Source organism: Lutra lutra, chromosome 7 (assembly GCF_902655055.1).
Source record: "Lutra lutra chromosome 7, mLutLut1.2, whole genome shotgun sequence".
NCBI lineage: Eukaryota > Metazoa > Chordata > Mammalia > Carnivora > Mustelidae > Lutra > Lutra lutra.
Genome location: NC_062284.1, coordinates 127,170,240 through 127,197,420, shown reverse-complemented (window position 1 = coordinate 127,197,420; position 27,181 = coordinate 127,170,240). Strand labels below are relative to the sequence as shown.

General features: G+C 36.8%; 1 protein-coding gene across 10 annotated transcripts in view; it reads right to left on the bottom strand.

The window, feature by feature from the left end:
* Nucleotides 1–27,181, bottom strand: part of CEP128 (centrosomal protein 128) — a 404,915-nt gene that overhangs the window by 69,654 nt on the left and 308,080 nt on the right. For all 10 annotated transcript variants that reach the window (XR_007128480.1, XM_047735544.1, XM_047735551.1 and 7 more), the window contains one exon: nucleotides 4,539–4,588. Coding sequence is in view for 9 of the 10 variants with exons in the window: in XM_047735544.1 (XP_047591500.1) it covers nucleotides 4,539–4,588 (50 nt within the window). In the remaining variant the exon portion in view is untranslated. The remainder of the gene's footprint in view (nucleotides 1–4,538; nucleotides 4,589–27,181) is intronic.

Sequence of the window (27,181 nt, the reverse complement as noted above, 5' to 3'; positions counted from 1 at the left end):
ACTCTGTTTTTAAGAACAGTGTACAATGTAACTGCAAATGAATGTCTTACACACACACACACACAGAAAATATTAACCTCCAGTGAATAATTTTGGTAATTACCAACTGTATTATAGAAATCACTGTCAAATATGTTTGTCTCCACTGTTTGTGATTCCTCTTAAGATTGAAAATATTCTCCTCTCTGCTGCCTGCCTCCCTCACCATTATATCCTCTTCCTTTGCCATGATTACTACAACTCATGCCAAATTACTCACTTACTGACTACATTTTGGTTCAATACTACATTCAAAGAAGGAGGGGGAATAGAGCAGGATAGAGAAAAGGAGGGAGAGTGAAATCGGGTGTTTGTGTATGTGTATACACAGGAATGCTAGAGCCTAGGAGCCCTCTCCTCCAAATGTTTTTAAACAGAAAATGACCTGTAGGACAGGATGGTTTTTTGTTTTTTAATGGGCAGACCTTCTGAAGACCAGAAACAGGTGCTGAATCAGAGTCTGGTAGGTAGTATTCATTTGTTTATTTGATCAACAAAAATTTACTGAGTCCCTAACTATGGGGAGGCACTGTGCTAAATAGCAGATATTTGGGAACATGAAAGACAAGAGTGACTGCATGGGTATGATAGGAAATTACCACTTACTGTATGGTAAATTTTAATTTTAAAACTTAAGCCCCTTCGCTAGGGGGATTCAAGGATTTATTTACTTAGTTTTATTATTTTTCCCTTGAAATATGCTTTGCTACACTTCATGATAGTATGCCCTCCTGAAGTTATTTTCTCTATGCCTTAGACTGCTTTGCAAGATTTTCATCCTTAGCTTAAAACTTAAATGTGAGTGTTCCCTATGGTTCTGGCCTGTTTTCTTCTCTTTATTTTACATACTTCCCCTGGGGCATCCTCACTGCTCCTATGACTTTTTTTTTCCCCCAAGGTAAGCTATACACCCAACATGGGGCTCAATCAAACTCACGACCTCAAGATCAAGAGTTTCACTCTCTCTCTCCATCTGCCGAGTCAGCCAGGCATCGCACTCTTATGACTTTTAGTATCATCTATAAGATATGGAGACCAATCTGCTGACAACAAAATCTGCATGTCAATTCATACACCTTCTGAGCTCTAGACTCATGTAGGAACCCCCTCCTGACACTGCCACCTGGATGTTTCAAGGTACCCAAACTGAAAATATTAAAAGTTGAACTAATCAGCTTCCTTTTCTATCACTGACTAGCACAACCATCCATGAAGTGGCCCAATCAAGATATCCAGGAGTCATTCTTAGCCCCTTCCATTTTACTTCCTAACAACCAATCTCAAGGTCCCATGGAATTTTAGGTCTTAAAATACATTAAGAAACTACACACTCCTCTTCATGCTCTCTCTACCATCCAATCCAGGTCACTATCATCTCTTGTCAAAACTCCCACAAACATCTGCTTAAATGGTCTCTCTGGTTTAATCTTACCTGCCCCCAGTTATTTTGGACTTTATAGCCAGTTAGTTACCCATTTAAAAAAAAAAAAAAATGAAGATTTGAGGCAGCTGGGTGGCTCAGTCAGTTAAGCTTCTGTGTCAGGCTCCCTGCTCAGTGGGGAGTCCGCCACCCCCTCTTCCTCTACCCCTCCCCACTGCTCTCTCTCCAATAAATAAATAAAACCTTTTTTAAAAAAATGAAGATTTGATCATATTGTTCTCTTGCTTCAAATTCTTAATTCTTCAAACTCTTGCTTCAAACTCTTAACTGGTTTCCCACATAGTAAGAGTAAGGGTCTTCCTGTCTCCTTCACACTGCCTACAACTTATTTTTACTCCAAACTTGCCAGGGTTAATTCCTAGTTATCATTTCAATATTGGCTTCCTTTGGGAAATCTACTCAGTTTGCCACTCTACCCCATCTGACCCTACCCATCACCTTCAACCTCCTATGCTTCCACCAACTTATATCTCCACCAAATAAAGGCAGCTGTTCTTATTATATGTTCCCACAGTGACTTGCACATCCCCTCTAACATCTAATCCCCTCTAATAATATTTATTATTATATAACAGATACCTTCCCAGGGCAGGAAGCTTGCCTTTGTATCCCTAGCACTCAGTACGGTTAGTGCCTTGCCCAGAAATGGTGCTCAACAAGTATTTGTTCAATGAGTATGTGAAACATCTTTTATTTGAAGAAAGCTGGAAAGGTTATAGAGATAAACACCCCCTATCCTCAAGGAGGATGACATTAAATACAGAATGTCTGTTATACATAATTATATGATGATAATGAGTAAATAAAACTGACTCCAATTTGGATACATGGGGATTTGTTAACATTGTAAATTGGAATTAAATATTTAGCTCTCCCTCTAAGGATAATCTAATCCACACTAAACACTTCTGGAAGACAGTTTTATGATTTTATATTAAGATGAGAAAATAGGCACAGCAAAGTTAATTGAGGTACTCAAAGTTGCCCAGAAGCAGAGCCAGTATTAAAATTCAAAGTCATCAATTTCCAATCTTTTGCTATCATATTTTTAAAACTGTTTTTTGTCTTTCACTCCTTGAAGTTCTACTGTGTGACTGTAGGACTTCAACCTAAATACCTTTTTTTTTTTTAAAAGATTTTATTTATTTGACAGAGGGAAAGAGAGAGAGCACAAGCAGGGGGAGCAGCAGGCAGAGGGAGAGGGAGAAGCAGTCCCCCAACTGAGCAGAGAGCCTGACATGGGGCTTGATGCCAGGACCCCAAGATCATGCTCTGAGCTGAAGGCAAACGCCTAAAGATTGAGCCACCCAGGAGCCCCTCAACTTAAATACTTTGATAGTCTTCTCAAAACTATCACCTGTGATATTTATAATATGAATACAGAAATTCAGGAATATAGGTCTTTTCAATGAATTTTCCTCTAGTGTTAAAATGAGAGGTTTTCTGTGCTGTGTCTCTGCACTCTTGTGTACTCTCAGAGGTGTCAGTTTCTTTGTTCTTAATAGACTATTAGGCACTAATTGTCACTACTAAGTGCCAGCATTGAACTTTCCTGCTGTTGGACATCATACCGGATACTCTACATCTATCAGTGCCCACAGTTAGTTGGCTGGTGCATTCTATTGCACTCGCTGGACATTTTGGTAGGAAATGCTGCCAGTTCTTAATAAATATTTGAGAAGCAAGAGAGGCTATTAAATTTAACAGGATTACTCGTTCCAACATTTGTATTGTGAGAGAAGTAAACTCAAAATGGTTGGTGCTGTCATTTCAAAAGGCCATATATGTACTATCTATTCAATAAATTTGTTTACATGTGTTATTCTGGCAAATATAATGCATAATCAAAGTGCTTCTGAAAGACTTTATTACCTTTTCAATATATACATTTGGTATACATGGAAGCTTTGCTTTTCCTGATTCTGATATTAATTTCTCAGACATAGACACAGTGACTATACACTTGAAATTTTTCCTAGCCCCAGAGAGGACCAACCAGGGCTGTTTCTTTTTAACCTGACTATAGCTCAAGCTATTAAATAAATCCAATCTGTACAGAACTGTGGCCAATACATGCCACTTTTATTAGGGATATAGAACTATCTTCTTCTTCATTTTTCGATCAATAATATAATTTTCTTTTAACAAATACACCATTAAATAGAAGAATCCCCAATTATAGAACATTTCTCTCATTCTTTGGGCTTCGCTTGACCCGTCCTTCATTTGCCAGAAGCAAAAACCTCTACCTCTAAAGCATTCAAGCCAGCTCTTTATATCACTCTCCAATCCTGCCTTGTAGCTTCCACGCCCAGGAAGAACTCTAAATGTCCAAAGTATTTACTGTTCTTAATCCCCAGCGTGACGTTAAGTGAATTGGTTCTGTCATGTGAGTATAACTGATTATGTTTCCCTTAATAAAGATAGACACCTGAGTTACCCATCTGCAAGTGAGCCCAATGTAAAAGGAAGAGAGAACTACCACTGTCAGATGCCAAGTTAACATCACTTGCTCATACCATGGAACTGTCATTTAAAATTCTAGAGTAATCTTTCAAACACAATTTTCCAGTCCAAGAACTATGTATAAATCCGCAGTGAATTAAGAGGCATACAAGGTAAAGTCTTAAGCTCCATGTATGTGTTAATATTCTTGGTTGGTCATCGGTAGATGACATTCATGGAGCCAGAATTCTCTTGACTTTCACTTGAAATGCAGATTCCATGAATTCATCCTCATTCATCAGCCCTGTTTTTTGGGGAAATGACTTTGCAAAGATGTTGCTTTCATTTCTTAACGCTGCGGTTCCTATTAAGCTATACCAAGGAATAAAGCTTCCTTTCAAGAGTAGCACAGGGGCTGACTTGGCCTCCTGCTTTAGGAGATTATAAATATCCTCACACACTTCTAAAAGGAAGCAAATTCTAACTTGGGCTTTAACATTCTGACATGTTTTTCACTCCATTTGTCAGTGGTCTGAATGTGGTAACAATAAAGGCTAACAGGGTAAAAACAAATGTTTTTATCCCAAGGATAAAATTCTGTTGGAGAATTTACCTGCAGAGATTCCATTTCTTCATCTTTTCTGTGGGTCTCCTCCAGGAGATCTATAAGAAGAAAGCAAAATGCCCATCAAGATAACATTGCCTCTTAGTATCAAACTCAATTTAGTCAGGAGCGTGTAAAAACTGTTGCCTGGAAAGAGAATTTAATGTTTAAGTGTGAAAAGGAATGTCAAAGAAATGCCCTCTGATCCTAACGGAGGAGATGGGACAGAGATCTGGACTCTGCCAATCCTGAGCTAGCTGAGAAGCCCTGGGAGGTCTGGACTCTGGTGGAGGTACCAGAGAAGAAGGCCAACTAATTTACAAATCCAAAATCATATCAATATTTTAGGAATTTGGCCCACTGTTTATATAACTCTGAAGTAATACAAAATGTTCTTTAAAAAAAAAAAAAACAACTTCCCTTTCTCTTTAATGAAAAATTAGAAACAAACCATTTGCTCTTAAAATAAGCTCTCAAGCCAAACTCCACCTCCAGAGTCCATTTTTATAACCAAATTAAAACATCCTGGAATAATGGGTGTTATTAATGGAAGTAGAACACCACCTTCACTGTAAAGGCATATTAATTATCATTTCACGCTGAGAAGGTGGGAAGCACTAAAGCTTAGCATCTCAGAGAAATTAGCGGCTAGAAGCGAAGGTAGTCTACTGAAGAGAGTTCTGTCTAAATGCATGCATATGCCATGGTATCTCGATGCCCTACATTAATTTACAAACTTGCTATAAAGGAAAATATATTTGGCAAGCAGAATTTTCTGCCTGCAGCTATACCACCCTGTGCTATGATCTTATTAGATCTCACAAACCTAAAGAGGGCTGGGCTGAGTCAGAAGTTGGATGAAAACAGGCAAGAAACACCTACAGCAGTGCACATTAATATGAGCATTTGCCTTGCTCTGTGATTGATGGAGCTCACCAAGAGGCTGTGCTGCATAAAAGGAAAATATAACTTACAGAAATTCAATATATATCTCAGGAAGGCAAATGCAAATGTTTTTAGCAAGTGCTCTACTACATACAGCAGGAAGCAATACTATGGTGAGTAGCCAAGGCACGCGGCTATAGGTCAGAAGTGAACAGGCCATACGCTGGAACTTAGGAGAGCTGGCGGATGGTAGGACTGATGGTGAGCCTGCATGGCTAATTCAGCCACAGAAGAGTCACATACTACCCCCTCAAGACACGATGTACTGGGATTCAGGAGGACAGGTGATTTTTGCTCCATATCCCATAGAGGGGTGGACTTTGGCTCCCAAACCTCCCCTAATGAGGGTAAGGCCTATAGAGTGAGAGGAGAAAGTCAAGGCATTAGGCTGCATTTTAGAAGGGGTCTTTGGTGGCATAGCAGGTCCTTTAGCTACACAGACACCAACTTGGGGGTGGCAGATTGTTTCAGTGCCTTCAAAAATCCCTCCCCTGAATCCTTACTCATATGCACTGTGACACTGCAGCTGCCGCCTTGAGGAGGTCACACTCATCTACTGTCTACATGTCACCTCTGGCCCAGCCTCCGGACTTGACTGGCTAAACAGACCACAGCAGAATCTGTGCCCAACTGCACTGAGAGTTCAAGAGGCCTTGTGCATTTCACTTTCCCACTTGGAACTCTCTCACCACCATAGAACAAGGCCAAGACAACTTGTTGGATGACAAGGGCCCAGGACGCTTCCCACCTATGACACCCTGCAGTTTGCCTTAACTGGCAGCTAGCAAATGCCCAGAAGCACAGCTGTTAACTGGCTTGAGGATGATTATGGATGACTCAGAAGGGGAGCTCAAGGGATACCAAACTGCCCAGTGAGCCCAGGGCCAATCCCAACTCACAGAATCAGGACCTATATACATGGAATTGGGGATGCTTTGGTACCCAGCACTTGCTAACTTACAGCAACCATTTGTTAACTGTACACGAAGCATTCAGAATTTATTAGAGGGACATAAGAGTAACTAACAGATGCATGGGAAAAGAGGAGCCAGACTCTATAGAGACTCGTAGAGATCTGGGACAGTAGGGATGTAAGTATCATGAACTAATAGGCATTTTATCCTGGTTGCCTCTAGTCTTTGTGTCACTCCACTCTGGGTGAAATTCCAGAAAGAGAAATGCTCATGAGCCTAGCTTAGATCTCTTGCCTACTGACTGGCTAGAGGAAAGGATGGAGCACTTCCACTGATAACCCCAAAAGGATTAGATGAAGAATAGAAAGGATAGTTTCTAAATGAAAGACCAGGGAACTGTTAAAAGAAGAAGGAATAGGCATAAGACAGGCTAAAAACAACAGTTTCAGTAAATTGTGTCTTTGGCACAACTCTCTTGAATAGTCACAAGATGTAAGATCACTACTGTGTCCCTATGTGAACATGGCCATTTTGATTCACTACTTCTGGATATTAGAAGGTTCTCTGAGCCAGGCTCCCTGTACTGAATTACATCATTTAATTGTACACTGGACTTGGAGTGATGGATAGTAGGGTCCACTAACCATCAAAGAAAACTGATCTTGTTACTCCGAACTCCACTTGGTACATCAAACACCAAACACCTTTGCTAAAACATAGCAGATAAATAATGGGTACTGCATCTCTCGTACAATCAAACTCAACTCACAGATTTAATAAGATTATAAATGTAAAGATGTATAAAGGTAAAGATGTTCAGTTACCCTCAGAATTTCATAGAATTACTATAATTTAAAAATTATGTTCTCAATTTCTCTAAATATATAGAGGTTATGCTGTTTTTCCAAAAAGGCTAGTACCAATTGGAATGCTTAATTTTCGACAACTGAACAAAAAACAAAACAAAACAAAACAAAAACTATAACTGGCATTTCAAATATAGAACTTCTAGACTTTTGGGAAGGATGGTAGAGTAGAAGAACTCTAAGCTCACCTCATCCCACGGCTACCGCTAGATAAGGCCCACATCAGTGTAAATAACCCAGAAGATGATTCAAAGACTGGTAGACCAGACGTTTCACAGCTAAATGTAGAGAAGAGGCCACGTGGAAGAGGATAAGAAGCACAGAGATGCTGTTGGGAGCTAAATAGACCCTCAGACTGTCCTCAGGAGGGAGGGACAACTTGGTCACAAAGAGGGGAAAGAAACAGACCCTCACAGCAGGCACCCCAGGCATAGGGAGCCCGCACAGGGGAGAAGAAAACCCTGTGACATTTGACTTCAAAAACTAGAGGCGCACAATTTCAGAAGTTCTTACAATCAGTGGCACTTAACACCTGGAACTTTAAAAATAATCACCCTGGGCTCTGGGAGAGCCAGGAAGGTGAGAGGAAACAGAGTCTCTACCCTTAAAGAGATAGCACAACGAAGGGCCTTGTGGAGCTACAGCCCAGAAGCACCAGTCGGAAAAATTCCTGGATATATGGGAAAGAGATCTGTTTACTAATGTCAGAGAGTGAACTGGAGGGTCAGGGGTCATTGGGCAACTTCTCTAAGAAGAAAAGAGTTGATGGGCATCATTTCCCTTCCCCCAGCCCTCAGCCTAGATACACATAGACACCTGTATGAACCACGAGGTGCCAATGCTTACTACCTAACTTGCTAGCAGCATGCCCTGCAGGGAGGAGCTGCCCGCTCCAGCTAGGCCTCAATTCAAGCCCAGAGTAGGTCCAGACTGTCCTGCTAACAACACAGGGACTAAATCCTGTACACACAGGCAAAAATTGGTAGACTTCCCTTCTGAAGCCACAAGCTTATATTAGCCTGGTTCTTTCCAGGCTGTATTTTCTACTATGCCAAAGGAACATGTACAACAGCAAAGCTAGTGAAGAAGAAAGCAGAGCCAAGAGACAGAGTAGGGCTGAGGACAAGATTGACCTTTGCCTGAAGCCCACATAACTCTTGAATTTCTAACTCTTTTCTTTCCCTCTCTCCATCTCTTCTTCTCTCCCTAGTTTCCTTCCTTTCTTTTTTCTCTCCATCTTTCTCTTCCTGTCCTCCCTTGCTTTCCTTCTTGCTAGTACTTAAATTAGGTTTAGTTGGATTGCTGTCAGTTTTAAAAGTCGCTGGTAGTAAAACTGTATTGAGCTTTCTTATCTTTATTTGGAAACTTGGAGAGCTCAGAATTGACAAGAATGTTCTATTTTACAGTGAGCACTTCATTCTACAATAAATCAAGACATGAGGCTCAAAGAAGGGAAATGATTTGCTTGAGATTCCCTAGTTAGTCTAAAGCCCCAGCTAGAGCTTTGCTCTCCTTGCACTCCTAGGGCAATCTTCCTGCCATATATATCACGTCCTGCTCTCATTTGTAACCCCCTTTACTTAATTGTACCTTCCTTAATACTATTATTTTTAAAAATGCACATGTTTGCATTCCTCTGATTTCCTTCAGGAGTTCTCTGATGTCAACGATCAGGGCTCCGATGTCTTCATATCCATATCCTCCCTAACTACTACCTCTCTACCTTTGCTGCTTAACATGGATCCCCCAAATTGTCTCCTCCTCTACATCACTGCTCTATGCAATTGTTCACTTGTTAGGTCCCTTGTTCGAATACATGCATTTGGGATGATGAACGGGATTATTAAGCTGTGCTGGTAAAATATGGCCACCAGGCTTTGCTGAGAAGCAACTACTTCGCTGCAACCACAAGAGCAGAGAATATAGGTGAGGCCTCTGGACAGCTGCAGTGATAGAGGCCGGGACAACAGAGTATGATTAGTGCATCTCGTTATAACGAGCAATCTTGTTTGTTGTTTGGTCTTACCGGCTTTAGAACGAATGATCAGCACGGAAAAAGTGGAAGGGCTGCCCTGTTCCCTTGCTCACCACTGGCATGTTCCTGTTTTGCTTTATTATTCTCCGGTTTGCTGTTCAATACAAACAGCAATTCAACTGCCTCGCAAATTGCTGTGGCTAAATGTGCTTCCATCAACATGAGTTAATGAAAGATTTTTCTTTCTTTTTTTTTTTTTTTGGTTTAAAGGGCAGCAGTCCTGCCTGTTTTCCTTGGACTGGCTCCAACTCTTTAAATGAGCTGATGCTAACTCATTAGGACATATAGTTATTAGAGTAAAAAATACCATTTAAAAAAAAACAGGCTATTATGGATGAGAATGGGAAAATCCAGTTGTGTTGTTTTGCTTTGTTCCACTTTGCATTTCTCTGGCACATTCAGGGTAATATATCATGACCACGTTTTTGGCTAAGATGGTTTTGTACTACTTTCTTCACAGTTTTTGCAACTAGTGGTCTGGCTGTTTAAGGAGGTTTGACACTTTTTTATGTTGATTCTGGTTCCTGGTAGCCGAGGAACAGATAGGTTGTTTGTTTATTTGCTTTTAAAAGGAGAATCATGTCAAGCTGTACATGAGCAACCCATCTCTCTAGCAACTTGACCCTTGACAGAAAGGTTGGAGATCAAGTTTAGAAACGAGTAGATTTTCTCCCTTAACCTTTACTATAAAATATCTCCACCCAGCTGGTCATGGACAGAAAGTTACAGAAACAAGGGTTTCAGACACAGCAGCAGGTATAATTGCAGCACTGGACAGAGGAGCACTGACAACAGAATCTGGCAAATTAATGATTACAGAGAAAAGCATTTAACTTCTGGCTCCTATACCTCACTTAGTAATCAGTGCTCCTATTCAGTATTACTCTGTGTCCTGCCATTTACCTAAAACAATAGGTAGTGTAAATTCTCAAAAGAATGTAAGCTTTTTAAAAAGTAAGTCTGTGGGCCCCTGGGTGGCTCAGTAGGTTAAAGCCTCTGCCTTCAGCTCAGGTCATGATCTCAGGGTCCTGGGATCGAGCCCCGCATTGGGCTCTCTGCTTGGTGGGGAGCCTGCTTCTCCCTCTCTCTCTGCCTGCTTGTGATCTCTGTCTGTCAAATAAATAAATAAAATCTTAAAAAAAAAAAAAAGTACATCCTTGTCATTGGTCTTTGTGGGGTGCAGTTGTGGTATAATAAAGTTAATCAAATCAAAGAATACCTTACAACCCTTCAGAGGTCATAAATAATGGACCTAGCCTCCCATAGTTGTATACTAGAGACATTGGCTACATGCTAAGGACCAGGACCAATTTATCTTTTTTCTTTTTTGGCTTCCTAGTTTTTAGAGCCATTAATATAACCTCATCCAAGGGTTTTCAATCTTTTTTTTTAAACAAGTAGAATTTTGTCTTATGAATAAATCATATACACTTTCAAGTGTATACAGTATATAAATAAATACTGTAATTTAAATAGCTGAAAGGAAGCTTCTCAGGTGAAAGCAGAAGGGAGGACCTGGGGGCCAGCCTGTTGGGGCTCGGTTCCTAACCTGGCATCACCCCCTGTGGTGCCACAGTGGAGCTATAAAGCTCCAAATTATGCTGATTGGAAACCACTGATCTAATCCAACTTCATCACAGTTTATAGATGAGAAGTTCCCAAAGGGCAAAAGCCTCTGTCCGTGTCACACAGCTAGTGAAGAGATGTGCATGAACCTGAACCCAGAGCTTCTAAACTGAATCAGAGTCCAGCAATTTTTCTCCTGAAAAACTGACTCTCCTCCTTTGCTTTTCAAGATGTCTTGAAATGACATATTATTCCAAACTCTATCATAAGTGCTTACACATCGTCCAATGCCTCCCCAAACTGAAAGAAAACTTTCCTAAAGCAATTTGCATACCAACAATCTGTGAGAAGACCTATAGTTAATTGCTCTGCAAAATGAAATTCCTCAAACCTGGGAGAAGACATCAAAACATGTGGCTTTGATGGAAAGCAAATACACAGAACATTTGAAAAGGCAGTCGTTTTTGGCAAAGTGTATGCATCACACAATGTACAGTATATCTCACAAAATAAAACAACAAAAATCTGTGTAAGTGAATGGCTGGCAGCTGAATAGTTCCTCTGCTTAATATAATATTTATAAGCAAATTTCTTTTTCTGTTCTGTTATACTAGTATAGGTAAATACTTTAAGTGAATAATAATATAATTGTATATTAGCCAAAACACCTTGAAAATAATCAAATGTGTTATTTTAAAATATATGTAAAACACTTAAAATTGTGTCTGATACATAGTAAAAATGATATATACATTAGCTGTTATTATTATTTTAAAAATTACCCTTCAGTATGCCTGCTAAAGTCAGAAAAATGTGTGAAAAATGATCAGTTACATTTTAAAAAAATAAGCAAAAAAAAAAAAAGCCCTCAAGTATACTACTTTTAGACTCCATCTATGATTGGTAGCTACATTATTTAGAACTCTGCCATATCTACTGCCACCCACTGGTACATATCTGGGTATACCACGATGAGTTAAGAGTTTTCTCATCAGGACTGACCACAGAAAACACACAGATTAAAATGAAGAACAACATTCAAAAAGTATGGCTATCCTCTGTGGTTTGTCTCAGACGCTGAAACAACATACTGGTCTACGGATGGAGCCCAAACAGTCCAATAAATGAAAGGTTTACAATCCACTGTCTGTCTTGGGTATGTGGTAAAACATCCAAATACAGGTACTCATGTTTTATTTGATGTCCATTCATTTCTGGTGAAACTTTCCATCTTGACCACTACAGAGATTTAAAACCTCTTCTTCAAAAAACTGCTACCTTATAGAAAACAACACAATAATCTACCTGATTCTATCTCATTCTTGGTGCTGGCTTGGAGAAACACCAAGATGTAGAACAAAACGTTCTGACTCCGCCACCTCTTCAGACTTTTATCATTTGTATTAGCAACACAAGCAGAGAAAGTAAGAACATATTCTTTAATAAATAAGTCACTGTTCTAAACTGTTTTGTTCAATGGGGCTATATGTCACAATTAGCAAAATAAGGAAGAGAAGTTTATAATGGATTGTAAACACCACTCCAAGAATAAGTTTCATATGTTCATATCTAGCCATAAAATCATGCTTCTTTCTGCATATACTACCTCTAAATTGTGTTCACTTAACAGAAAGCTTGGCTTTTATATAAATTCCTTAGGTTGGAAGGGCAGCTTATCTTAGACCCCATCTTGGTTCTAGACTCAAGGGTGCAAGTAAGTATGTAATTTTGGGTTTACAGAAATCCTAGGTTTATGACTTATTCTTCAAGCATCTCCTGTTTATGGAAGTTACAAAAGTTTGTGCTGGTTTCTTGATGCACCTACTACTCAGCTGGGCATTTCAGAATCCTAGGTCTACTCTACATCTACTCTAAATATCACAAAGTTCTGGAAACCAAATTATCAAGAGTAAATCTTGAAAGCAGTGAGAGAGAAAAAATACTTCAGTTATGGGGGAAAACAATTAGAATGTTAGTGAATTTCTCATTAGAAACCATACAGGTCATAACACATTTTTTAAATCCTGGAAGAAAAGAACCAACAACTCAGAATCCCACAAGCAGTGAAAATATCCTTCAAGATTGAAGGTGAAATTGAGACATTCTCAGGAAGAAAAATTAAAGTGAGTTGTTATCAGACCTATGTTAAAACAGTGACTATGGTAGTTAACAAAAAAAAAAAAAAAAGAGAGAGAGAGAGAGAAGAACTAATTAACAAAAAGGGAATCTTAAGAAATGAAGAAAGAACACAGTAATAGAAAATACACATAAATCCAACAATTTCCCTCTCCTATTGATTTTTAAAATTATGTTTGATGTTGAAACAAAAAATTGAACACTATCTGACATGGTTCTAATGCATCTAAAGGAAATATTTATATTATATATTTTTAGATTTATTTATTTTTTTAAGTAGGCTGCCTGTCCAACATGAGGCTTTAACCCCCGACCCTGAAATCAAGAGTTGCATGCTATGCCGACTAAGCCAGCCAGGGCAAAAGAATATGAAGAAAGAAATTTGTTATACTTTAAACTGGTAAAATGACAGTGCCAGTAGACTTTGATGGCTATATATGTACAATGTAATGCGTAGAGCAACCACTAAAAGAACTACACAAAGAGATGCACTAAAAACACAATTGATAAAATGGGATTCTAAAAAAACAAAAAACAAACAACAAACAAACAAAAAACCCACCTGCTAAATAACCAACAATAAGGGTGGGGAGAAAAAGCAGAGAAATAAAAAATACAGAAAATAAGCAAAGATGGAAGACTTAAGTCCTAACATATCAATAATTACCTTATATGAAAATGGTCTAAATACACCAATTAAGAGACAGAAATTGCCAGATTTGAATGACCTCTCTGCCATTAATCTATGACATGATCCATGGATGATATGCTATCTATAAGAAACTCATTTCAAATATATTAATTTGGCAGGATGAGAGTAAAAAATGAGAAAGATTATGCCATGCAAACATTAATGAAAAAAATCAGGAATGATATATCAATATGAGACAAAGTAGACTTCAGAGTAAAGAAAATTAATGGAAACAGAAAAGGACATTATATAATGGTAATAAGAGCTAATTTACATAACAATCCTATATGTGTATATACTAAATAACAAATTTGCAAAAAAAAAGGTGATGAAAATCTGATAAAACTGAAAGAGAAAACAGAAAAATTCAAAATTAGAGAATTCAACATCCTTCTCTCAGCAAGTGATTATACAACTAGACAGAAAATCATCAAGAATATATAGAAGCACATATCAAAGCTATATTTAAGCATAAGTATAACAGGAAAATCTCTAAACATTGGCAACTAAACCATATTAAATAATCTATGGGACAAAGAGAATGTCTTAAGGGAGATTAAAAAATATATATCATGAACTGAATAAAATGATTATAGGATACAGCCAAAGCAGTGCTGAGAGGTCAATCTATAGCACTTAAAGCATGCATTAGAATAAAGTTCTTAGGAATACTCTATACCTCAAGAACCTAAAAAAAGAATGTAATAAATCTCAAGCAGCAGAAGGAAGGAAATAGGAAATAACAGAAATCAATGAAGTTAAGAACAGAAAAGCAATAGGAAAAAAAAAATAAAACTAATGAAGTATAGAGCTGGTTCCTTACATAGTTCAAGAAAACTGACAAATCTTTAGCAAGATTGACCAAAAAGAGAAAGAAATATTGAGACAGAAAGTGGTGGTGGAAATTACCAATATCAGGAATGAAACAGGGGAAATCACTACAAATCCTATAGATATCAAAAGGATAATAAGGGAAGACTATGAGAAACTCTTCATATATAAATGTGAGAACATGGATGAAATGAACCACTTCTTTAAAAAGCATAACTTACCCAGTATAAAATACATAATTTGAATAGCTTGTAAGTATTAAAGAAATTGGATTTGTAAGTGTAAAACTCCCAGAAGAGAAATATCCATGGCAGAAGTTTTCACTGGTGAATTATGCCAAATGTTTAAAAAAGAATCAGCACCAATTTTACACAATCTCTTCAGAAAACAGAAAAAGAGGGAATACTTCCCAATTCATTTTATCAAGCCAGTATCATGCTCACTACCAAAAATATACAGTTAAAAAAAGATAAAAAAAATTATAGCTCCCTCCTAAATAAAGATGCAGAAATCTGTAAGAAATATTAGCAAACAGAATTTAACAACATATAAAAAGAATTATATTTCATGACTAATTGGGTTTATTCTCAGGATTGGCTCAATGTTCAAAAATCAGTTAATATAATCCATCATTTTAACAGAGTAAAGAAGAAAAATCACATGATCATATCAACTGATGCATAAAAATCTACCTTACAAAATTCATAACACATTCAAGAAAAAAAAAAAAAAGAAAATCAGAAAAAAAAAATACAAGGGAATTTTCTCAACCCAATAAAGAGCACCTACAAAAACCCTACAACTAATATTATACTTAATGTTAAAGATAAAAGAGGGAATGTTTTCCCTTTAATATCAGAAATATGGTAAGAATGCTCTTTTTCACAATTCTTATTCATCATTGTTTGGGAAGACCTTTCTAATGCAACAAAACAAAGAAATAAAAGGTATACAAATCAGAAATTCTTTATGAAAAGAAAATGCAACTACAGTAGCTAAAAGAGTTTTTAAAAAGATGAGTAAACTGGGAAAAATCAGTCTATTCAATTTCTAGGTTTATTATACAGTTATAGTAATCAAGACTGTGTGGTCTTTGTGGAGGTATATATACAGAGATTAATCGAACAGATAGAGGGCCCAATTACAGAAAATGGAAAACAGATTGCTTAGTGGTTGCCAGGAGTTAAGGATGGAGTCAGGGTGAAAGGGAAGTCAGTTTGGCTACAAACAGGCAACATGAGGGATCTTCATGTGGATGAAAATGTTCTGTATCTTGACTATCAATGTCAGTACCCTGGTTGTGCTATTATACAACAGTTTTGCAAGATATTTCTATTGGGAGAAAATGGGTAAGGGGACCTTTACATATTATAGGATCTCTCTCTCTTTTTTTAAAAGATTTTATTTATTTATTTGACAGAGAGATCACAAATAGGCAGAGAGAGAGGGGGAAGCAGGCTCCCCATTAAGCAGAGAGCTGGATGCAGGGCTTGATCCCAGGACCCTGAGATCGTGACCTGAGCTGAAGGCAGAGGCTTAACCCACTGAGCTAGCTACCCAGGCACCCCTATAGGATTTCTAGATAGTCTCACAACTCCATGTGAATAGAAAATTATCCTCAAAATAAAAATTTCAATGAAACTACTGTTATTTAACATAGTACTGAAAGTCAAAGTCATAGTTATCAGACAACATAAAGAAAAGTCACCCAAATTAGCAAGGAACTAAAATTTTCACTCTTAGCAGATGACATAATACTCTATATAGAAAACTCAAAAGAGTCCACCATAAAACTGCTAAAACTGATAAACAAATTCAGTGAAGTCACAGGATAAAAAATCAACATACAGAAATTACACCAGTATTGAATCAGTGGAATGAGAAATTAAGGAATCAATCCTATTTAAAATTGCCCCCAAAACAATTAAGATACCAATGAATACACTTACCCAAAGAAGTAAAAGACCCATACTCTGAAAACTACAAAACACTGATGAAAGAAATGGTATATGAAATGAAGACATGGAACATTCCATGTTCCTGGACTGGGAGAGCAAATATTGTTAAAATGTCTAAATTATGGGCATCTGGGTGGCTCAGTCAGCTAAGCAACAGTCTTTGGCTCAGGCCATGATCTTGGACTCCCAGGATGGAGTCCTGCATAGGGCTCCCTGCTCAGTGGGGAGTTTGCTTCTTCCTCCGGTCCTCCCCCTCTCATGCTCGCTCTTTCTCACTCTCATATAAAGAAAACTTTTTTTAAAATGTCTATATTACCCAAAACAATCTATACATTCAATGCAATCCCTACCAAAGTACCCACAGCATTTTTCACAGAGCTAGAACAAACAATTCTAAAATTTGTATGGACCACAAAGACCCCAAATAGCCAAAGTAACCTTGAAAAAGAAAAGCAAAGCTGGAGGCATAACAGCTCCAGACTTCAAGTTATATTACAAAGCTGTAGTAATCAACACAGTATGGTGCTGGCACAAAAGTACACACAGATCAATGGACCAGAACAGAAAACCCAAAAATGAACTCACAATTATATGGTCAATTAATCCTCGACAAAGCAGGTAAGAATATCTAATGAGAAAAAGGCAGTCTCTTTAACAAATGACGTTGGGAATACTGGACAGCAAAATGCAAAAGAATGAAACTGGGACACTTTCTTATACCATACACAAAAATAAATTCAAAATGGATTAAAGATGTAGCTGTGAGACTTGACACCATAAAATTCCTAAAAGAGACCAAAGGCAGTAATTTCTTTAACATTGGCTATAGCAACTTCTTTCTAAATATGTCCCTGGAGGCAAGGGAAAGAAAGCAAAAATAAAGTGCTCGAGCTTCATCAAAATAAAAAGCTCCTGCACAGTGTAGGAAACAGTCAACAAAACTAAGAAATAACCTAGGGAATAGGAGAGGATATCTGCAAATTACATATCTGATAAAGGGCTAGTATACAACATAAAAAGAACTTATATATAAATATATAAAGAACACCCAAAAACAAATAATCCAATTAAAAGATGGATGGAAGATATGAAGAGACAGTTTTCCAAAGAAGATATCCAGATGACCAATAGACACATGAAAAGATGCTCAACATGACTGATCATCAGGAAAATACAAATCAAAACCACAATGATGTATCTTACACCTGTCAGAATGACCAAAACAAAACAAAACAAAACAAAAAAACCCACAAGAAACAACAAGGTCTGAGAAGGATGTGGAGAAAAAGGAACCCTTAGGCACTATTGGTGGGAATATAAACTGAGGCAGCCATGGTGGGAAGTAGTATGGAGGTCCCTCAAAAAATTAAAAATAGAACCACCGCATGATCCAGAAATTCTATTATTGGGTATTTACCCAACAAATATGAAAATGCTAATTCAGAAAGATAGTATGGAACCCCATGTTTACTGCAGCATTATTATTATTTACAATAGCCAAATTTATGGAAGCAGCCCAAGTGTACACTAATAGATGAATGGATAAAGATCTAGAGACAGAGAGAGAGAGAGAGAGAGAGAGAGAGAGAGAGAGTGTGTGTGTGTGTGTGTGTGTGTGTGTGTGTATACATACACACAATGGAATATTACTCAGCCATAGAAAACAATGAAATTTTGTCCTTTGCAATGATATGGTTGGAGCTAGAGAGTACTATGCTAAACAAAATAAGTCAGTCATAGAAAGACAAATACCATATGATTTTCCCTCCTATGTGGAATTTAAGAAACAAAACAAACAAGCAAAGGGGAAAAAAAGAGAGGGAAGCAGACCAAGAAGCATATTCTTTTTTTTTTTTTTTTTTTTTTTTTTTTTTTTAAAGATTTTATTTATTTATTTGACAGAGAGAAATCACAAGTAAGCAGAGAGGCAGGCAGAGAGAGAGGAGGAAGCAGGCTCCCCGCTGAGCAGAAAGCCCGATGTGGGGCTCGAACCCAGGACCTGGGATCATGACCTGAGCCGAAGGCAGCGGCTTAACCCACTGAGCCACCCAGGCGCCCCAGAGAAGCATATTCTTAACTACAGAGAATAAACTGATGGTTCCCAGAAGGGAGATGCAGGGGGAATGGGTGAAATAAGTAATGGGGATTAAGGAGTACACCTGTGATGAGCACCAGGTCATCTATGGAAGTGCTGAATCACTATATTGTCCATTTGAAACTATTACATTGTATGCTAACTAACTGGAATTTCAATTTAAAAATCATAATGGCTTTAGACAAAATAAGAGATAATGGATATTAGAGATAATTAATTAATTATAACTTTTTGAGGTCAGTACTTTAAAATCTGCCCTTTCCTGTCCAACCTCACTGCAACTGCCCTAGTTGACACACCCATCTTCTCTTTCCTATATTTCTACTGTACTACTATACTAAAATGAAAGAAAGAAAAAGAAAAAGAAAACATTGGACATGCTGAGGAACACAGAGCATGAGCTTCGGTGTCAGAGTCACTTGGATATATAATCTTACCCATCTACTCCTCTTTTCTTCACTCTAAAATGGGGACAAAAATGCCAACATTATGTAAACTGTTGAATGATTATATGAAATAATGCACATGACTTCTTTAATTATTAGTAATTATCATTATTTCATCACACTGCTACAAAGATATCACAATAATAATTATTAACTATGAGTATAAATTGTGTTGATGATTAGAGAGTCCTGCTTCTGCAAGAGAGAAAATAATTAGGCAAACCGCACATTGATAGGATAAAGACCATCAGTATTTTCCCGGATACTGTATTCTATTCTAAAGACAGAGACTCTACAATATTATTCCCTCCCCTCTCATATCTTGTAAACTAGAAATTAAGTCCTTTGTTTGTCTGAATTTATGGGAATCTATATAGTAGAATGCTGTAAAATAAACTATATAGTTTTTACTCAATCCCAAATAGATGTTAAGGTGGGGGGGAGTTGTTACTAAAACTTTGAGAAAAGCAGTGATACCTTCAAGTTCCATAAATTCCATTTCAAAAACATGTTCTAAAATTCTCATCTGAAATACTACAATAGTGTATTGGCTTGTGTTCTTGGCTTGTGTTCTCTACTCCCAGTGTTGTATCATTCAACCTTTCCCTTTGACTGCCCTGAGTAATGATTCTAAAACAGATATGCTTATGTCACTCTTTGTTCAAAGGTGTTCTGGGGCTATAAACTACTTACAGTGTTGGATTCTATCTGTGCTACCATAAGTGACTGATTGGTCATGACTTCCTAGAGTGTATTTGGTCAAGTATTCTAGGGTATGCCTGAGCTCAGTGAAAGAAGCTCTTAAATTCAGTTTTGATGTCTTCCATGGATATACAACTATAGGGGAATAGTAAAATGTAGAGGTCTAGTATTTTCCATGCTGAGATAAAGTCCAAACTCTTTAGTACATTATTTATAAAGGATCCCTCCACAGTTTACTTCCAAGACCATTATCTTTTGTCATCCCTTCAATACCTCCTTACATTATCTATAATGTCCTTCCTGAACTTCACAAATTAGAAAACATCTAACCATTTTTCAAATCCCAACTTAACAAATATCCTCTGTTGACTTTCACAAGCCATCCAATGACCAAACACCACTCATATTCCTAGAAATACTGCTTCGGCTTCCGTGTTTCCAGAGTACTTTCTTTTATTATTTATTCTATTGTAGTTAATTGTTATAAATTTGGATCTGTCATCAAAATCAAACTCTTTGATAAGTACCATGTTCAGGAGCTTAAGCTCAGAATATTGCATAAGCTAAAGAAATATTTACTGAGTAAATGGATTCTTAAGATAACAATAAAAACTGATGTTCTGGGGCATCTGGGTGGCTCAGTGGGTTAAGCCTCTGTGTTCGGCTCAGGTCATGATCCCAGGGTCCTGGGATCGAGCCCCGCATCGGGCTCTCTGCTCGGTGGAGAGCCTGCTTCCGTCTCTCTCTCTCTCTCTCTGCTTCTCTGCCTGCTTCTCTGCCTACTTGTGATCTCTGTCAAATAAATAAATAAAATCTTAAAAAAAAAAAAGAATTTGTTTCTAAAAAAAAAAACACTGATGTTCTTACAAACATTCATAGAGTAAGAAGGGGAAAGAGAAGAAATATTTACTCCTACTTTGCTGTACTCTGGTCTTCAAATCTATATACCATGATATATCACATACTATATATCATGTATATACCACATACTCTATACCATGACATCCGGAAAGCTGGAGAAGTCAAGAGCTCACTTTCTTGGGCTGATGTAGAAACATCACAGAGTTACTATATACCCCTCAAGATAGGAACATCAGATGACAAACCAGATGATATAAAATAGGGAAGTACAATCAGCATTTCAAAATAACTATTCTTTAGTTATAGCTGTTTTTAAGTGATAACTATTTACTTCATTACAGTTTATATTATTATTCTATATTTTATCCCCTTCTAATAATTCTGAAACAGTTGGGATTTCCTATCCCAAAAGTAGTTTATCCTCTGGCAAAAGTCAGAAGAATCTGGTCATATTTGTAATTGGGATAACTTGGCAATTAAAATAATAATGGCAAAACCCATGAAAAGCCAATCAACAATGTTCAAGTTCACAGCCAAGTTTCTACAAGCCCATTCAAAAAAGGTATGGTTTAGTCACTATGGTGGCAAATACTAGAATGACAATCAGGAGATCCGGGTCCTAGTTCTTCCCCTGCTATTAGTTAGCAGAGTTATAAGAATGACCACTTAATCTTCCTTGGCCACAGTGATTACATCAGTAAAATAAAGGGAGTAACCTAGGTTATTGCAAAGATCCCTCCAGCACTGAGACTCTAAGTACTTTGGTAAATTGCTTCATGGTCTCTACATCTTAGTTGTTGTTTCTTAGTTGAGTGGCTTGATCTGTATGAGTAATAATTGTTCATAATTAATACGGATGACAATCATCTCCCCAAAACTTTTTAGAAACCCAAACAGATTCTTCACTTAGTTTAAGTAATTATTCATACTGTTAGGACTGTGTATAGATAATGAACATGTGATAAATTCATTCTCATTTACCTCTAATATCTATCTGTTTTCTTTTATGCCCAGGGTAAATACACTTTAGATAATTATAAATCTTCCCTTTTTGTTCTTCAAATCCTCACAATTACAATAATTCTTCTATATCTTCTTATTCAGTCTTTTTTTAAATTCCAATAAACAAATTAAATCAACTGTTTCAGATGGAAGTAGAAAAAGAGCACAAAGTGGATTTTTAAAAAAATGAAGATTATATAACACAAGTATTTTCATTTGCCAGATCAGTTTCTTTCCTTGTCAGTGTCAAGACAAATAAAACAAAAAACAAAAAGACCAAGAATGTCTTCAAAGGCATTTGACAGGCATTAGACCTTCTACAGGGCACTTGAGCACCTCAAACCCAGGTCATGAATGGGTAGGATTCAGATGTTAGTGGTTTTAGTCCTTTACTATTAATGAGAATTTAAAATATGTGTCTCATTTAAATAGAAGGGATTACAAAATACTCAACTGGTAATAAAAAAGATAAAGAGTAAACCAAAAGAGTCCCCAATGTAAGTTTATACCATGAAAAGAAAAATCTTTTGATCTTTTGATGCTATGTTCAGATGGCAAATAGTTTTCATGGATAATCTCACATACAGGTCACTGCTTCCTTTAATTAGTAACTTTTGTTCAACATAAAAAAAGCTTCAGGTTATTTTAAAACTGATTACAACTGCCTAGTCCATTAACAAATTGTCATATTACGTTGGCCACATTATCCTGCCTATCTTTAAAGGTTACTCGATTCATTTTCATAGATTTTAATTAACTTTTCTTTTCCCATTAGGGCTGATCATGAAACAGTGACAGAGGCATTTTGTCTTTTTTTGCTTCTAGATCTACATTTTGACTGAAAAACAGGACCAGAAAATGCAAAAGATGTGGATCCCAAATTAGTCGGTGGTGACTTATAGATATATTCAAAGAATCCAGGCTCTGTGAACTCCACCAGCAAATGGACTGAATCAATTTTATGTTGCTACCATACTTCTGGAAGTCTCTTTAAAATTCTGACTTCCATCAGCAGCTTCTCCTATTTGCGTTGCTGGGAACTGTACATATAATCATAACTGACAGGCTAGAGGGAGTTTAGGCTTACAAAACAGGGAAAGGAAAGGAAAATGCTCATTGTTTAGATTCCCTAAAGTAGAAACTGTTCTCTTTATTTCAGAAATAGATGTACTATACTTGCAGTCCAATCCATAAGGTTTAGGCAAGTCTACAAGTTTGTAACAGATTCAAGAGTTCTATTCTCACACAATGACCTCTTTTCTCAGCACTTTCCTATGTGAATACATATAGAGAACAGAAGAACCTGGCTCTTGAACACCATGTTATTATGTACATACATTTATGTAATACACAGACATACACACATATATACATATACACATATGCGTGTGTATGTTCTCTGCTCAAATGCCATCTTATCAGAGAGGACTCTCTTGATCTAAAAAGATCTAAAACAGTACTTATATTTGTTTTTGCTATCATTACTCCCTATACTCTTACCTTGTTTAGATACTGATATACATATTATTAACAAAAGGCTACATCTAAATATGAACACATGTAGCTCATTTTCAAAATAAAGAGGTGCTATAAAGAAAACTATATATTAAGAAAAGACTGAAATTGCATAATAAATATGACCAGTTACAGGATAAGCAAAATAGTACAAAATTAGAGAAAGAGGAGGAGGAAGGAGATAGAGAGACAACAGCAAAAGATACATGGGAAGGACTCCTATTCCTGGAACATTTCCCCCTTCTCCGAAAGTAGATCTCATTTTTTAAGTCCTGTCCTCACATATGCAATCATTCTTTCAATATGTCCACCGGCTCTTTCTCTGCTCTACGACAGCTCTCCTCCCTACAGTCTCAGATCCAGTCCTACGTGCTTCTCTGCTCTTGTATATGCCATTTATTCTGCCTTAGGGTCTTCGCCAAGACCAATTCTTCCACCTAGAACAAACTTTCCATTCAGGTCTCTGCTCATATTGGAAAGGACTTCCCTGAGCTAAAAGATCTACAACAGTACACACCTCCGTCCCTTCCAACTTACCCTGCTTTGATTTCTTCTTAGTCCTCTCTAACATAGAGAATATTATATGTATATCTCTTAACTGTTAACTGTCTTTCCCCTCCACCCTCCACCAGAATATCAGTGCTGTAAAAACATGGAGTTTGTTTGTTCAGGTCACTAAGTATCTTAGTGCAGTTTAGAGCAGTGCCAGGCACAAAAAGGGTACTCAGCAAATACGGGTTGAATTAATGACTCTAATTCTAGCCTTCCTACTAATGCAAAATTGAATTTTACAAACACAAATTACATCTCACTTCACATCTTCATTTTCCTCCAACACCAACCTAACATTGCTTAAAATATCTTAGTCACTTCCCTATGCTTTCAGACTATAATCCACAACCCCTTTATGAATTGAAGTGGTTTAATTTTCCAGTCTTATTTTTCACCATCCCTTTTCATATTCTGAATTCTAATCATACTAAACTCTTTGCAGATCTAAAATGTAGTGTGCTCCCTTCAACTTCTAAGTCCAAGTTTGTTTTTTCTGCGTAGACTGTCTTATCTACCCCATTTATCCTGGCTAACTCTTACTTGTACATTTAGGATTGGATACGCTTTGTAATTGCTCTCACAGTCACTAGCCTGTTCTTTGATTTCACACACCACTTTCACACTCTTTTTTAAAAAATAATAATGGTCTCCTTATTTATCTGTACCTCCTCCCTCATTGCATGAGGGGCTCTTTGGGGACTGCAAAGTATCTCTTTGCATTTATTCAACACAGTACCTGGAACCTAGTCAATACTTAACGAATATTGACTAATGGAGATACCTTATAAGTTTGTGTTAAAAACTAAAGTATTCTGGTTTTTGAGATTTGAGAGCTTGCTGAACCATGACCTGAGAATATTGGAGATATACTATGATACTGCATAGACTAAGATCACAAATTTCTACATTAGAGTCTTCATTTTCAACAAACTACATAATCAAATATTTGTTATATGTAATTTCAAATATACAGCTGAGATATTTTAAACTTGGTAAAGCATTTGGATAAGTAAATATTATGTAATTGGAAAGGGCTAGGCATGACTCATTTTTTTTTTTTCAAAATGAAACCTTGGTTAATATTTCAAGATTTGCCTATAAACTGAACTTCCTTGCCTGTAATTGACTTTTAAAACCAAAATATTAAATCACATATCTTGAACTTTACAGTGTAAATAATACATATTTAAGATGTGAACTTAGAGATTTCACTATGATAGTACCCCTCAGTCATTGCCCTTCCCCCATCAGCTGGGTGAGCACTTAGCTGTCCATTTTCCCACATGGTGATGGATTTGCACCTTGCTTCATCAGGTCTCCCTTGGGCCAAGAACACATTTTAGACATAATTATGGGAGCAGTCTGTGGCAGTGGAAAACCAAAGTTAACTGAACCACATGGAAATAAAACCCATGTCATTGGTGTCATTACCAGTACACTGTAACCAACAGAGTTAACCTCAATGTAAATACCAGGCAAAAATAGCACAACACTCCATCCTTTGGAGAAATCAGTCCCTTTGGAAAGAATGCAATAAGTAGGAAACACCTGGACTCATATTTTTTTGGACCAAAAGAGGGCACAAGTATTGAACTTTTTTTTTTTTCTTAAGTTTACATGTATGCAAAAAAAAAAAAAAGTAAAACAGCTGAAAAAAAAAGTTTACAGTGAAAAGTTTGATGACCTACCTAAAGAAAAAAGACTGAAGGTATAAGTGACTGTAAAATAGAAATCTTTATTTTTTTACTCTTAAATAATCTAAAAGATAACAGTTTGTTCAAAATGATACTAGCAACAATGTATTAAATTACATATGGTTATGTATCTTATGTGTGTATGCATATGCATGTACCTATATCTATGTTCATGAATGCTTACAAATACATGAAATACATGATAATAATGACATAAAAGATGGGAAGGGGAAAATTAGGATTATTTTGTGATTATAAGTACTTATACTATCAGTGAGATGGTATAGTGTTATTTGAAAGTGAACTTGTATTAGTTGTAAATATACATTACAAACTCTAGGGCAAACACTATAAAAAAGAAAAAAGAAAGAAGTATAACTAATATACTGAGAAAGAGAGAAAATAGAATAATATAAAATACTAAAAACTACAAAAGGCAGAAAAAGAGTGGAAGAAAAACTAGGAACAAAAAACAGGAGCAAAAAATAGGAAACATAACAAATATGGTAGGTATTAATCTGATTATATCAAGTCAGTTTGAATGTCAATAGTCTAAACACATGCAGAGATTTTTAGAGCACATCAAAAAACATTGTCACCCAACTATATGCTATTTACAAGGAATCTCCTTCAAATATAAAGACACATATAGATTCCAAGTAATCGACGGACAAAAATAAACCATGCTAACAGTAATCAAAAGACTTAGGAATAGGGGCACCTGGGTGGCTCAGTTGGGTAAGCCTCTGCCTTCGGCTCAGGTCATGATCTCAGGGTCTTGGGATCGAGCCCAGAGGCTGTTTCCCCCGTCTCTGCCTGCCTCTCTGCCTACTTGTAATTTCTCTCTCTGTCAAATAAATAAATAAAATCTTAAAAAAAAAAAGATTTAAGAATAGTTATATTAATTTCAGATGGAGTAGACTTCAAAGCAAGGAAAGTTATTGGGAATAAAGAATGATATTATATAATGATGAAGATATTTTCCAAGAAGATATAATAATCATTTTCCAAGAAGATATGATAATCATTATAGACAATATAATAATCATTAACATGTTGTACCCAACAGCAGAGCATCAAAGTACATGAAGCAAATACTGATAGAACTACAAAGATAAATAGATGTTACATCCACTATAACAGCTGAAGACCTCAAAAAACCCTCTATAAAAAGTGGACAGATCCAGCATGCAGAAAATCAGAAAAGGATGTAGTTGACTTCAACACCACCAAAGAACTGGATATAATCAACACCTATAGACTACTTTGTCTAACAACAGCAGAATACATAATCTTCTTAAGCTAACACAGAACATACACCAAGATGAACCATATCTAGGCCATAAAAGATACCTTAGCAAGTTTAAAAGAATAGAACATCACTGATATGTGGAATTTAAGAAACAAAGCAGAGGATCAAAGGAGAAGAGAGGGGAAAAAAATGAAACAAGATGAAACCAGAGAGGGAGACAAACAATAGGAGAATCTTAATCTTAGGAAACAAACTGAAGGTTGCTAGAGGGGAGGGGAAGATGAAGTGACTGGGTGATGGACATTGGGGAGGGTATGTGTTGTGGTGAGTGCTGGGTGTTGCATAAGACTGATGAATCACAGACCTGTACCCCTTAAACAAATAATACATTATATTTTAATTTAAAAAAAATAGAACACACAGTGTTTGCTCTCAGACCACAATGCAATTAAACTAGAAATCAAAAGCAGAAAAATAACTTGAAAATCCCCAATATGTAGGTATAAAACAACACACTTCTAAATAACACATGGGTCAAGGGAGAAATGAAGAGAAATTAAGAAATATTTTGAACTAAGTGAAAATAATGAA